The 14,103-nt window shown below is 35.8% G+C and overlaps 1 protein-coding gene across 1 annotated transcript; it reads left to right on the top strand.

The window, feature by feature from the left end:
* Positions 1–4,195: 4,195 nt before the first annotated feature.
* Positions 4,196–8,659, top strand: KLCR1 (Tetratricopeptide repeat (TPR)-like superfamily protein). The gene is made up of 3 exons (XM_059585248.2): positions 4,196–5,083; positions 6,158–7,066; positions 8,178–8,659. The coding sequence occupies exons 1-3, from the start codon at positions 4,437–4,439 to the stop codon at positions 8,410–8,412; spliced, it is 1,791 nt and encodes a 596-aa protein (XP_059441231.1). The 5' UTR covers positions 4,196–4,436; the 3' UTR covers positions 8,413–8,659.
* Positions 8,660–14,103: the final 5,444 nt, after the last annotated feature.

Below are 14,103 nucleotides of genomic sequence, written 5' to 3' on the forward strand. Positions count from 1 at the left end.
AAAGGAGAAAGAAAAACATGACACGAGTTTAAAGTTTTAAATGTTAACAATTATATACTGTTGTTATTTAACAATTTTTCTACTTCATTTTGATTTGTCCATTCAATTATATCAATATCTTCTTGCTAATCTCTTTCATTTGAGTTTTGTAATTGTCAATCAAGACATTTTATAACCACTTTTTTTTTTTTTTTTTTTTTTGAAAGGGGAGAGGGAAACACTTGGCCAATGAATTGATATCCCATTCACACTTGCACCTAGATTGTCATACGTGACATTTGACCCCATCAATTACTATTTAGATGCAAAGAGGCTCCTCAATTTTTTTTTTTTTGAAACATATCATACTCATTCATTGATAAAAGTTGCGAGCCTAAAGCTCTTACAAACAGAGCTAAAAGCTCTGAAGTAAATCATAGCCGAAGCTAAAGATATAGTCATTAACAACAGACCAAATCAACCAAAACACAGCATCCGCTAACCTATGACTAAATATCAGGTTGAAAACTCAAATCTGCATCAAATAGACACCATCTAATGCATAGGTAGTGCTTATTAATCCTCGGCCTTGAGAGCAAAACCCCCAAGCCGATACTTATTCCTCGGCCTTGAGAGCAAAACCCCCAAACCGATACTTATTCCTCGACCTTGAGAGCAAAACCCACAAGCCGATACTCATCCTCCTCGACTCGAAAGCTAGGATAAATTTCACATCCACAACCCAAAGGTTTGGACCAGTAATATCGGGCAGCAACCGGGCGCAACAAAGCAAGAGGAGAAAGCCTTATTACAAGCATAAATAAAATCATACAGGGAAATAAAAGGAACAATAAAACTAATGTAGGAAAAGAAATTACAGCAAATAAAACTAAATACAGGGAAACTCAAAGGAAATACAAAACAGAAAAACAACAAAACAGGAAAATAAATGCGAAAAACACTCAAAGTGGGTCACGGCAGCCGGAGGAGGCCGATCGCGAGCTGGCTGGAAACCGCCGCGGAAGGTGGCACAAAAAGCTTGGCGCGGGAGGGGCGCGTGAAAAGACCCGACAGCTAGCGGTGAGTAGCGAAGCGAGCGCGGAGGAGATCGGCGGTGCACGTAAACAAACAGCGAGGGGGAGAGTTTGAGTGAAAACCCCCAAAAGTAGTACCCACCGAGAGAGAACACAAGCACAACAGAACAGAAAAAACCAAAGACAAAAACAAACCTAAAACAAAAATCGGGAAGCAAGGAAGGGAGGAGGGATGCAGGCAACGGGCATCCCTCCTCCCCTGAGGCGGCGGCGCTCTGGAGGGGGGCTTAGGGTTTCACAAGGCTTAGGGTTTTTTCTAAGTTTTCAATTAGAAGTTGACAAGAGGCTCCTCAATTAGTTGATGGTGTTGAATCAGGCCGGAAAACCGAGCACCCAACAAGCACATATATAATTTTTTAGGGTTAATAGGCATCTCAACACTTTTTCCCAAATTCTCTTTCCTAAATGATCTTAACCCCATATTCGTTTAAGAAAAAAAAATATAAATTTATTTATTTATTGAATGGACCGGATCATTTAGGAAAAAGTGTTGGGATGTCTAGTATTATTATTATTATTATTATTTTAATTTTTTTTACGACAAAAGTTTAGACAATAAATTTACTTAGAGCATTCCCAGCAGACTCCCTATAAGGGAGTCTATTCCCTATGTGTAGAGAATATGTCCAAAAAATCACAAAAAATGTCCTACAGCAGATTCCCTAAATGAGCCTCAACCATGAGGATCGCTACAGTAGAACACAAAGTATAGGGTTCTACTATTGCGATCCTTATGATTATTAAATTCAAAAAAAAAAAATTTCTCTCTCTTCTTTATTCTCTCCTCTCTCCTCTCTCTTCTTACAATTCTCTCTCCTCTCTCCTCTCATATATATAATATAATTAAAAAAATAAATATTTTAATGATATAGGGAATAATTAAGGGAAGCTATTGTGGTGTATTTTAACATAAGGAAGCAAAAAGTAGTTTGGATCCTTAAATATAGGGAAAATGACGAGGAAGCTGCTGGGAATGCTCTTAAATACTCTTCAAATTTATTTTATTTTATAAAAAGAGAGGTTGTTAGTCACCAATCCTAGAGGTGTTGCAACCCCTGGATTGGCAAAACCGCCCTTAAGTGATGGTGGAGTATCCAGTAGAGTGGTGAAACCACTCCCGATGATAGTTAAGTTACATGGCATGCACCTAAACATTTATGGGCATATTTTATTTACTAGGATGAAATTTTCAACATTTTTGTTTAAAAATAGTACATGCATATCACTTGCTTATTTTTCCATCGTATTTAGCACATGAGACTCTTGTAGAATGTATGAAAAATCTAATAAATAACATATTTTTCATATATTCTAAACAATATACAAATAGTTGTTAGAGGGGATCCAATGTCACAAATAATAATTTAAGAATTTTTTTTTAAAAAAAAATCAAATAAGGGAAATGAGGGTTACATGATTAAACGGGTGGACACCCAAACAACAAAACTCAATATATAAAAGCAGTATAAATACAATAATAAAGTTTGGATCCAGTCCAACATGACCAAACAGCAAGCAATAGTTATGCCTATGGTCCCAAAAAAACCATAAACAAACTGAACCTTTTCTAGGAGTTCACAAGGCGTTGACAAACGGCAAAAGAACTAAATATTGAGTTTATTGCGAATGATGTGTCCTTCAATTGAGGGAAAAATGTATTTATTTATTTTTTAAATGGAGAAATAAATATTGACCAACCAATAGCAGTAGACCCATCAACGTCTTTGACGGATCAGTGTTATGCTTGTTCTGTTCGCATCTATCGAGCTCTCCTTACCGTCCGATCAAATCTTCCTCGAGATTCACAAGACTCTGCTCTGACCATTATTAATCCAACGTACCAGAGCCAGCTAAGCAACGTTGGCCACTTCTACGTAGTAACTCGTTTTTACCCATACCGGTAAAGTTTCACTGCAAATTTCAGCACCAACTAAAATTAAGTAGTGCAATAATACTTTTAACCACTCCATATGCAATTTGCACACAATAATTGATTTATCATAAATTCAAAACATTTTAAAATATATATCTCAACCTACCACATTTAATCAATAATGGATAACAATAATTCAAAAATTATAATTATAATTTATATAATTCATATAGAGTTACTTAAAAATTAAGAAAATTGTTAAATTAGTCCATGCAGCATGACATTGTAACAAATAAATCCATATAATTTTAAAAGTATCTTATAAATCCATATAATTTTAAAAGTATCATATAAATCCATGTGGTATGCAGGATATGCCTATGTAACCAAATAATGCATTCATTGAAAATTAACTATCTGTCTGAAATTACGGTTTTAATAAATGCGATTTAAAAAATTGTGTTTTTGAAATTGATACTTTTTTAAATCGTAAATGCATTTGGTAAAACATATTAAAAAGTAATTTTTTTTTTTTTTATCAAATATTTGTTATGCGAAATTGTGATGCTTTTTTTTTTTTTTTTTTTTTCTATTTTATATTAAGTGCTTTTTAAATCGCAATGCCAACGCCTTACGTTTTGTAATATCTTTTAAAAACGTAAATTATTCTTGCGAAATCGCAATTCTAAACACACTCTAAATTATTGGGTTGAAGTGGTCGGCCACCCGAGAATCGACTAATGGGCAATGGAATCACCCCATAACTTTGAAGGTAAAACATAAGTCATTTCTATAGCATGGGTTCTAAACTCTTCTTACCCTTCTTTGTGGATAAAAAAAGATGAGTTTATTTTTTAAATTAGATTAGTGAAAATTTATTAAATTTAGTCTACTAACTTAACATATGTATTTTTTTAATAGGATTAAAGAGAGTATATAATATATGTTGTTAAAACATTTGATTCTCATTTCTCACCTCCATGTAAGAACATAAACACTATTAAGATTAGCTTTCAAACATAAACTGTATGAGGAATTTCTTTCTAATTCAATTTTGTAAAAAAATAAATATAAATAAAAAAATAAAAAATCTTTGAAGGTTTGGTGTGAATTGGGACAGATGAGACTGGAGAGATAGCAACTCTGCATCGCGGCCCACAGTGGACGCGCCAGCCCAACCTTCTCCAAGTCAATTCCCTAACCCAAAGCAACAGAAAGTACGAGGGGTTCCAATTGACCATTTTGCCCTCCTCGACACTGAAACTGAAACCTCTCCTTACACTTTGCCAGCAGATCTAGTGATCTATCAGAATCCAATCAATCAATCACCAATTTGTTGTTGAGAAGTTCTAATCCCTCCCATTGATTACTCCTAATCACCCTTTCCACCTTAATTAATCCATTTCTTTCTTTATCTCTTTCGCTAGCCATTCGCAGCCTCTTACTCTTCCCCCTACTTACTCTCCGAGCACCTGCCATCGACGGTCACGATGCCGGGCTTAGTTTCCGTTAAAACTCCGCCCGAAACGGCGTCGCTGAGGATCTCTGTACCCGAAACTCCAACCCAAAGCCAGTCCCAAAGATCCGAACCCGGGAGCGCCAAACCGCCTTCTCCGCTACCGAAGCGAGTTCCTTCGCCGTCGCCTTCGAGGTCAAAATTCTCGCCAAGGAAGCCTCCGCCCGACCCGGAGATGAACCCGAACTCGGAGTCCGCGCTCGACAACCCTGATCTGGGCCCGTTTCTACTGAAGCTGGCGCGCGACACGATCGCCTCCGGGGAGGGCCCGACGAAGGCCTTGGACTACGCGCTCCGCGCGTCGAAGTCGTTCGAGCGGTGCGCCGTGGACGGCGAGCCCAGCCTGGACCTGGCGATGAGCCTGCACGTGCTCGCGGCGATATATTGTAGTTTGGGGAGGTTCGACGAGGCGGTGCCGGTACTTGAGCGGGCGATCCAGGTCCCGGACCCTCCGAGGGGTACGGATCATGCGCTGGCCGCGTTCTCGGGACACATGCAGCTAGGGGACACGTACTCGATGCTGGGACAGGTGGACAAGTCGATCGCTTGCTACGAGGAAGGTCTGAAGATTCAAATCGAAACCTTGGGAGAGTCCGATCCGAGAGTCGGTGAGACTTGCAGGTTCGTGTTCCTATTCGTATGGTACAGATCGTGGTTTTTAAGTTTTTGATTTTGATTTATGAAAAAACGACTTGCTAATTATGTGATACAATTGCGGAAATTTTAGATTCGGATCGATTCGTGAAGTTTAGAAATGTGTCTAATTTTAGATGGAAATGGACGGTGTGTGAAAACTTAAGTTTTGGCTGTTTGGCCGAAAATTAGTGAGACTGTTAGTGACTGGAATTCTTGGTATTTTCTAATTTTGTTGGCCAATTTCTAGAAGGTTGAAGCATTGGAAATTTCTTATAAATCTTAATTCTCAAGAAAAAAAAATCGGAGAAATTCTGAATTTTGTTTGCTAATTACTATAAAATGGAACATTGACTTCTTCACGATTAATTCTGTGAAGTTTTCTTTCCTGTTTGTGTGTGCGTGTATATATAGTATCATTGACAATTGAAGGAAATGACTATGCAATTAAAGAAATCAGGAGATATATGATATATATTACTTATCGAAAAAGGAGATATATGATATATATATTTTTTGTCATTTCTATGTTCTTCAATGGCTACACTGGGGAAGAATTGAAGCTTGCCGAAGGTTGAACACTCTGGGGATTTGGCTTGTTTTTTGGGCTAAAAAATTAACCAACTCATAACCATGAATGAAGTTTTTATTCTATGATGGAACGATACATTAGAACATGGGCTTCAATACTTTTTGAGTATTGCTGGCAAGACGATGCAAAGAAACTTTCCTTTATAGGATTTGGTTTCAGTGCAAAATTTTGCTACAGTAATTAGCTACAAGTTGAGAATCACTTCAGCAAAAAAATGTGTTTTACATAAGCTGAAGATAAGCTGCTGTACGTGATTTTTCCCGCATATTGGGGTAAATATACACAATATGGGGCTTTTAAAACATCTGCTGGAGATGCTCTTACCCCTTTAGAGATTTGAATAGTAGATTGCTTTCATAATTGTAATCTTTTCCTTGCTTGGATCACATCGGGGTGTGGGTTTTAGTGTCCTGATTCTCTTGGATCAGTGGATGAACTCATTTTTAAGTCAGTTGATATTAAAAATGCAGGTACTTAGCTGAGGCCCATGTTCAAGCAATGGAGTTTGTTAGGGCAGAAGAGTTGTGCAAGAAAACTCTTGAAATTCACCGTGCACACAGTGAACCAGCATCTCTTGAAGAAGCAGCTGACCGCCGGCTGATGGCTCTCGTATTTGAGGCAAAAGGAGATTATGAAACAGCCCTTGAGCACCTTGTCCTTGCCAGCATGGCAATGATTGCAAATGGGCAAGACACTGAGGTTGCTGCTATTGATGTCAGCATTGGCAACATTTACACATCTCTTTGTCGCTATGATGAGGCTCTCTTTTCCTACCAGAAGGCACTCACGGTCTTCAAATCATCAAAGGGTGACAACCACCCTTCTGTTGCCTCTGTCTTTGTACGCCTTGCTGACCTATATCACAGAACCGGAAAGCTCCGAGACTCCAAGTCCTACTGTGAAAATGCTCTGAGGATATATGCGAAGCCTGTGCCTGGAACCACCGCAGAAGAGATTGCTGGCGGGTTGACTGAAGTATCGGCCATTTATGAGTCCGTGGATGAGCCTGAGGAGGCACTGAAGCTTTTGCAGAAGGCGGTGAAAATGTTGGAGGATAAACCAGGACATCAAAGCACGATCGCAGGAATAGAAGCACGGATGGGAGTGATGCTTTACATGGTTGGGAGGTATGAAGAAGCAAGGAACTCTTTTGAGAGTGCTATAGTAAAACTTAGAGCAAGTGGGGAGAGGAAGTCAGCCTTCTTTGGGGTTGTGTTGAACCAAATGGGATTAGCTTGTGTACAGTTGTTCAAGATCGATGAGGCGGCTGAGTTGTTTGAAGAGGCGAGGGGGATTCTAGAACAGGAGTGTGGCCCATGCCATCAAGACACCCTTGGGTTATATAGCAATCTTGCAGCAACCTATGATGCTATGGGGAGGTAACATATAATTTTAACTTATTCATCCTGCATTGTTGGCGCAAGCTGCTTGCTTATGGCTGATGCGCCTGATTCTTTGAGCCAAAAGTTGAGTTTCAATTTTTTTCTTGACCCTGCCTAACAAGTTCCTCCCTCTGCAATTGAGAAATCTACTATCCTTAGAATATGATCCTCTCCATTTAAAGTGAAATAGAGATGATCTATTTCATAGTCAAGATTTAATGTTGTTGTATCTAACAGTGTAGATAATGCCAAGTGATAAATATATTGGCATGCCATTCAAAAAATTTAAATGTTGTGTCATCATTTACATTGTTAGATGCAATAACATTAAATCCTGTCCGAGAAAGTGCAATTTTTTATTTCAAGGGAAATGAAGAGGATCCTGGTCCCAATCCTTACACATGGCACCTGTAATTAATGTTAACAACATCATGCTAAGGATTGTGTTCTGCCACCTGTCATGTCGCCAAAAGTGGCAATCCATACATCCAGAAAGACACTGTCCTTATTATGAAGTTATCATATTTTCGTCATAAACTATAGCATTTCCGGACTTTCTTGTTCCCATTTTGGAGTTGAACCCAGCATACAATCTATCTCTCCCTATAGTTCTGACTTCCTGAGCTCGATTGTACTCCAACAATTGGAGTAATTCAGTGTTATATTATATTCTTAACCTTTGTTGAGCTTTATTCTTTCCGTGTTTGTTATTTTTGGTGATGGGCTTCTTCGTATCATTGGGGTGACTTCTGCATTTTTGCAACATTTTCACTATTCTTTTTTATGTTATAATGAGATTATAACATTTAGACGGTGTTACAGTGCATTCTTTTTAATCCCTTTTTGTAATCATTCTTTCACTGCATGCTTGGGACCAAGACTTCATGATGAATCAGATATATTTAATGGCCTCAATCGATGCCTTTCCTTTTGGATTGAATTCAGATCATGCCTATTCCAGGATTTCATTGTTCTCATATGTTTTTTCATTGATAATTCTAATATGTTTTTGTTTTAGTTCTTATACCAATGCTTAAAGTGAGAACATGAACAATTTTCTGCAATGATGATTCACCATTTCTTGACATACTCTATCAAAACATTTCAGGGTAGAAGATGCAATTGAAATCTTGGAGAATGTCCTTAAATTAAGAGAAGAAAAGCTTGGAATTGCAAATCCTGACTTTGAAGATGAGAAAAGGCGGCTAGCCGAGCTTCTGAAAGAAGCAGGCAGGACCCGAGACAGAAAAGCAAAATCACTGGAAAATCTCATCGATCCCAGCTCAAAGAAGACGAAGAAGGAAGTGACAAAGAGGTGGCCAAGCTTGGGTTTCAGAATTTAAAAAAACATCCCTCTAACACATCTTTCTGCTTTCCTACACCTGCACATTCTGTAGCATAGAAGATCATGTACAGGATTGAAGTTGTAATTTGGTGAGGTTTTCTGTTTCTTGAGCTTTGAAATCTCCAATTATTTTGATATGTTCATTGTTTTTCTTTGAATGTCGGTATTGTGAGCTTGAAGTTGTTCACCGAAAGGAAATGCCCATTTGAGTGAATAAATTTGATTACAATGTTTGTTCATGGTCATTAATGCTCTTATATGTTCCTTCAACATGTCCATTTAACGCCAAATGAAGATGAGTTATTTCATATTCAGGATTTAATGGATTTAATGTTGTTGTATTTATCGGTTTGTAGATAACATCATGCGATAAATATGATAGCACGCTATTCAAAAAATTTAATGAATGTGACATTATTTACATCATTAGATGTAACAAATACTAAATCTTGACCATGAAATGGTTCATGGCTATTTCAAGTGAATTGTCATATTTCTTGGACGCTCTTTTAATTGTGATGTCTGGTTTGCATGACGCGGAATAGGATTCTCTCAATTTCAAGTGAGATGGAGAGTAATCATTTAATAGTTAACATTTTGTTTTATTGCATTTAATGGTATACATTGTGTCATATTATTTAAAATTCTAAATGATGTGGCAACATATTCATCATGTGGCCATATATATGCTACTTGATCTATAAAATCTAATATTGATCACCATGAAATGTCTATCTTTATCTCCATTTTACTTGAAATGAACAGAATCTTGATCTCAGGACGTGAGTCAAAGTAGATTCTCAGGGCGTGATTCAAAGTCAAAGCAACCGCTATAAATAGGATGTTCCTTCTTTAAAGAAGAAAGTTAGTTCTAAGCCTTGTATGCCCAGAGCTAGGCTGAAAATCCCAATTAATTCATTTTGCAACAAGTTTAGGAGGACTAAGAGACATTAATTTAAAATCCAAGGAAGGAAAATGTTTAGAATACTATAATTTTCTTAAGAATTTATATGGTATTGTCACACTAGTTGCAATTAAATTTAGTGACTGACGTAATAAGTCACACATAGGGGTGGGCACAGGTCGGGGTGGGTTGGTTTTTGAGCATTTTTGTACCTGACCCGCACCCCTCGGGTATTAAAATTGGTACTTGAGACCCGGCTGCATTGGACAATACCCGCCAGGTCTCGGGCTTTGTGGGGCGGGACGGATACTTTGGGTTTGTGTGAGTCTTCTTCTCCCGCGTCTCTCTCTGCTCTTTCCTCTTTCAGTTGCTGCTGCGTCTCTTCTCTCCCTCTTTCTTTTTCTTCTTTCTTTTCTTTCTCTTATGGGTTTTTTTCTCTCCTCTTGCGTGCTGCCTCTGCTGCTTCTCTTCTTCTTCTTTAAAATATCTTACCCGAAACCTACTCAGACTCGCACGGATAGTTAAAATTTCAACCCTAATTTGCAAATTTTACACTAAAATTAGGTTTTTGCAGGTGGGTCGGGTTGGGAAGATTTTATCCACCCCTAATTACGTAGACTTACAAATTGACGTGACAATTCACTTGACATTGTAAGATTTAAATCTTACGTAAATTATCACTTGAGTTTGTAATGTCTACGTCTCCAATCGTTAAGGCATGTAAATTACTTTTAACTGGTTTTCTATTGATGTGCTTTGGCATGTCATGTTTTAGCTGTAGCTTTGTCCTTCTCACCATTCCAAAATTCATGTTCTTCATAATCATTTCGTCCACCTCAAGCTGACCTGGTACACCTGGTTGCTAGCTAGACTAGTCGTTAGTGTTGATGACATTGAATCATTTTCCTAAAGAATCTGGAGTGGAGTCCCATGCCGCATAAACTATATTTTTCATAATTGGTCTTCCTCATTAGGGCCAAGCTGGCAATGCTGGGTCATTTATTTGGATTTTATAGATTATCATATCTTTCTAATCCCAAAATGGAGAATATAAGAAGCATATAAAATGTACCACTTTCAACAACAGTATTTAGGGACCGAATGAGGACTTGTTATTGTGCCAAAGTGTGAATGCAAAATATATTAAGTTTTAAAATAAAATTAATATATAAAAATAAACTACTAGTATCCATTAGTGTTAATATAAAAAATACAATTTAAGGGTGGTGGTTCAATGGTCCAAAAAAATCTTCAAAGTTATTGGGTACACACTAGGGTATGAGTTTGAATCTCGCAATGGGAATCTCCATGCATGTATGATTAGTGTAAACCACCTTGATTCTCATTAATGTTTTGGTAGGGCTGGGCCAAGCTATGTCTCAGTCGAACTTGAGAGAGTGCATGCAGTTCCAACCGTCTAAATCTCACATGTGCGGCTCCATGCTAGTTGGTGTTACTCTAGTTATGCCTAAGTAGAATAATCACAGTTGATTTCCCTCGTCTACCCTTTTTATGTAGAAAAAAAAAAATGTATATAAACAAAATAATTGTTTCTAAATATATTTTAATTTTCAGCTCAATCACTTGTCGAAATGGAATCTAACGTTCTTTTAGATTTCGAAAAGCATTGAATTTGTACTAATTTTTGCAGCAGTTTCTCTTTTGATGTACAACGTCAAAGATTTAATTAGAAACTCGTATTTAATTTTGTTACAAAGCCTATTTTTGGCCGACGTGAGATATTAAAGCGAAAAGAACTAGGAAACTCATACATCTTTTAAGAAGAAAGTGGGAGTGGAAAATAGAGTTTTTGATGTCAATTAGAAATCTGTATTCAATTTTGTTACGAAGCCTCTAGTTTTGTCCAATGTGGGAAATTGGGGCAAAAATCACTAGTAAACACACCTTTTTTGAGAAGAAAGTGGGTGGAAATTAGAGCTGTTTTGTTGGCTAGAAATGTATATGAAATGAAGTGGGTCATATCGTTGATTACTTTTTTTGAATAAGAGAGGAGAAGTGATATGAACTTAGGCGTGTTCCATACGCCAGTTCAGTTTATTTTGTTTGTCGTATTAGATCATGCTTTTGACCTTCTTATATGAAAATTAATTAATGTATAATGAGAGAAACCATATCATTTTATGACATTTAAAATCTCACCGAGTAAAACATATTTTAAGAGCCGTTGGATCATGTAAGCAGAGCGGCTGACATGAAACAGTTAATTAGACTCTAAAGAAAAATTTTCCCGATTCAGCAAAAAGAAGACAGAACAAGATGATCATGGTCACCAATGAAAACTCACTGACACTGGTTAATTAGCTTGAAACGTTAACAAGGCCAGGACATTGCAATAATTAATACACAATATGAGGAGGCAACAATATGATTAATGTTTATTAACCTTTACTTCAATAAAGAAAGTTGATATAACTTGAAAATTTCTCTATATATATTTCCAATAGTCTCAACCATCTCTGCCTCTTTTTCTCGAAAGCCATTTCGGGTGGCTGCCAAACCTCTTCTGACTTTCATTCCCATTTTCTTCTCTCCAGTACCCTTCTAGTGGAAACTGGAAAGGACCCTCCAAGTTGTACTTAAAAGTAAAAAAAAAAAAAAAAAAGGGCATGCACTTAAAAATGGAGTACACTCATGTCCCGTCATTTCTTCTTCATTCTAATCATATAAGAATTTGATTCATTAGACGATTAAACACATTAGTTTAATATTCCTAAGGCAATTAGGAATATATTCATAATGGAGGTAGCTAGTTAGGTTTTTGATGATTTGAACAATGATGCCCATATCTCATTTTGATGGGGACTGAAAATTGTTCTGCCACTACTTGATGTCCGGGTGTGTTGGAGGGCCAGCATTGGTCTCCATGGCCAACTCTCCTCAGAACTGTTTAGGGTTTTGTGCAGTTTTAGAATATGGATGGTGCTGCCTTAATTCTTTGGTAGATCGAATACCTAGATGCTAGCTTTTGATCTTATAGTTCTCATGATCATCTACTCTTTTGAAAAAGAGGAATTATTGAGACTTTAATGGGGAATATATATATCACTCTTTATCCCTGCGCAAGAAGACAAATTTAAGTTTACGAACAATTTTAAAGCTGTTCACCTTTCAAAGAAAAACAAAAAAAAAGGACAAAAAAAAGTTTTTGTGAAAAGATTGGCGACTCTCCAAGTCAGCTTACACCCTAGTGGATCGAATTACAAAGAATAATGTTAAAACTTATATTTTAATTTTATAATTATCTCACATTAATGCTTACATGTCGGTCTCAATCAATCATTAAACCAGTTATTATTAAAAAGAAAAAAATAAATTTAAGGGTTGGTAATTAGAACGGTCACACTAACATTATGGGATAAATATGTAGTATATATATCATTACTCAATTATATATGACTAGCTTATAACTCACGCAATGCACATGATTCTTCATTACAATTTAATTATAAAATTTAAAAATATTATAATCATATTTTTCATAGTATTATGAAATTTACTTTTCATAATTGCAAGAGAAAAAAATTAAATTTTGCTTAATTAAAACATTAATTTGGTTTGGACATTGAATATATACCTATATATTTTTTATTAATAAAGATTATTGTTGCTAGTGAAATCAAAAATAAATACCTAATTATTATGTTGAGTAAAAACCCGACAATCTATACAATTAATAATTAATATACAATTATATATTTAAAAAAGCAAAAATAATGCAATGAAATCTTTTTCTATTTTGTTTCTACATCCTATCATTTAGTTCATCTATTTCAACTATAACATATAATATTATGTTATATACATATTAAAGTGATTAAACATAATAATACATAATTTGATTTGTATTATTTGTTTCCTTATTTGATTTTGACATTAATAATACTTAATTTATTGAATAATTTATATATGGAAAACTCTTCAAATATAATTAAACATCATTAATTACGCTAATTTAATGAATCGGTTTTTAAAGTAAAAACCGTTCACAAATTATGCCTTAAAAAACCGGTTTAGCGTTAAAATAAAAAGAGTTCACGTCATATGTTAAAATATTAAGGCACTTTTGAAAGTGATTCGGCTTATATATATAGGGTGAACAGTTAAGACTTAATAGTAATGTTGCTAGACAGCCTAGACCTACAACCTTTTTACAACTATTTTACAATTTATTGACACATGTTATATTAGTTAGCATGTGATTGGAGTTACATTATGCATTAAACAAAAAATAACATTTCTAAAGCACTCGTTGACACGTGTTATAAAAGAGATATAAGTAGTTGTAGATTTTATGATTTTTCAAACAGTCAAAACAGGAACTCGATCATGTGTACGTGTCTCAGAATCTGTATATGTGTAACTTCTAGAGATTATTGTTTAATTACTCACAAATCCAACTCGCGCAATGTACTCTAAAAAGTGGATTGCATTAACTTACAAATGGAACTTCTTTTCATATGGGTCCCAAAAAGTCATTTACGTATATATGCTCAAAAGATATCAAAATTAATTTGGTTAAAAGGGTTAAAAGTATTTATTAAATAGTTTAATTTGAATATTCTCGTAAGCTATTTTCTTTCTTTATATCGCAGCATAAGCATTCTCCCATTATGCTTGTCAAATAAGAAATTTTAAAATTAAATCACATAGATCCATGCTACTTTGTTAATTAAATCACCATTAATTTATCTAAAAAGTTTAACATGTTATCAAAGTTGAAGTCTTGAATTCCAACATTAACTCTATAATATATCTTTACTTTAT

This window comes from Corylus avellana, chromosome 3 (assembly GCF_965113065.1).
Source record: "Corylus avellana chromosome 3, dhCorAvel1.hap1.2, whole genome shotgun sequence".
NCBI classification, from domain to species: Eukaryota; Viridiplantae; Streptophyta; class Magnoliopsida; order Fagales; family Betulaceae; genus Corylus; species Corylus avellana.

What these genes read in the sequence shown, in the direction of transcription:
- KLCR1 (XM_059585248.2), top strand. Translation starts at nt 4,437, where the DNA reads ATGCCGGGCTTAGTTTCCGTTAAAACTCCGCCCGAAACGGCGTCGCTG. An exon ending in AGAGTCGGTGAGACTTGCAG is followed by an intron (nt 5,084 to 6,157) that starts GTTCGTGTTCCT and finishes TTAAAAATGCAG; the next exon opens with GTACTTAGCTGAGGCCCATG. An exon ending in ACCTATGATGCTATGGGGAG is followed by an intron (nt 7,067 to 8,177) that starts GTAACATATAAT and finishes AAAACATTTCAG; the next exon opens with GGTAGAAGATGCAATTGAAA.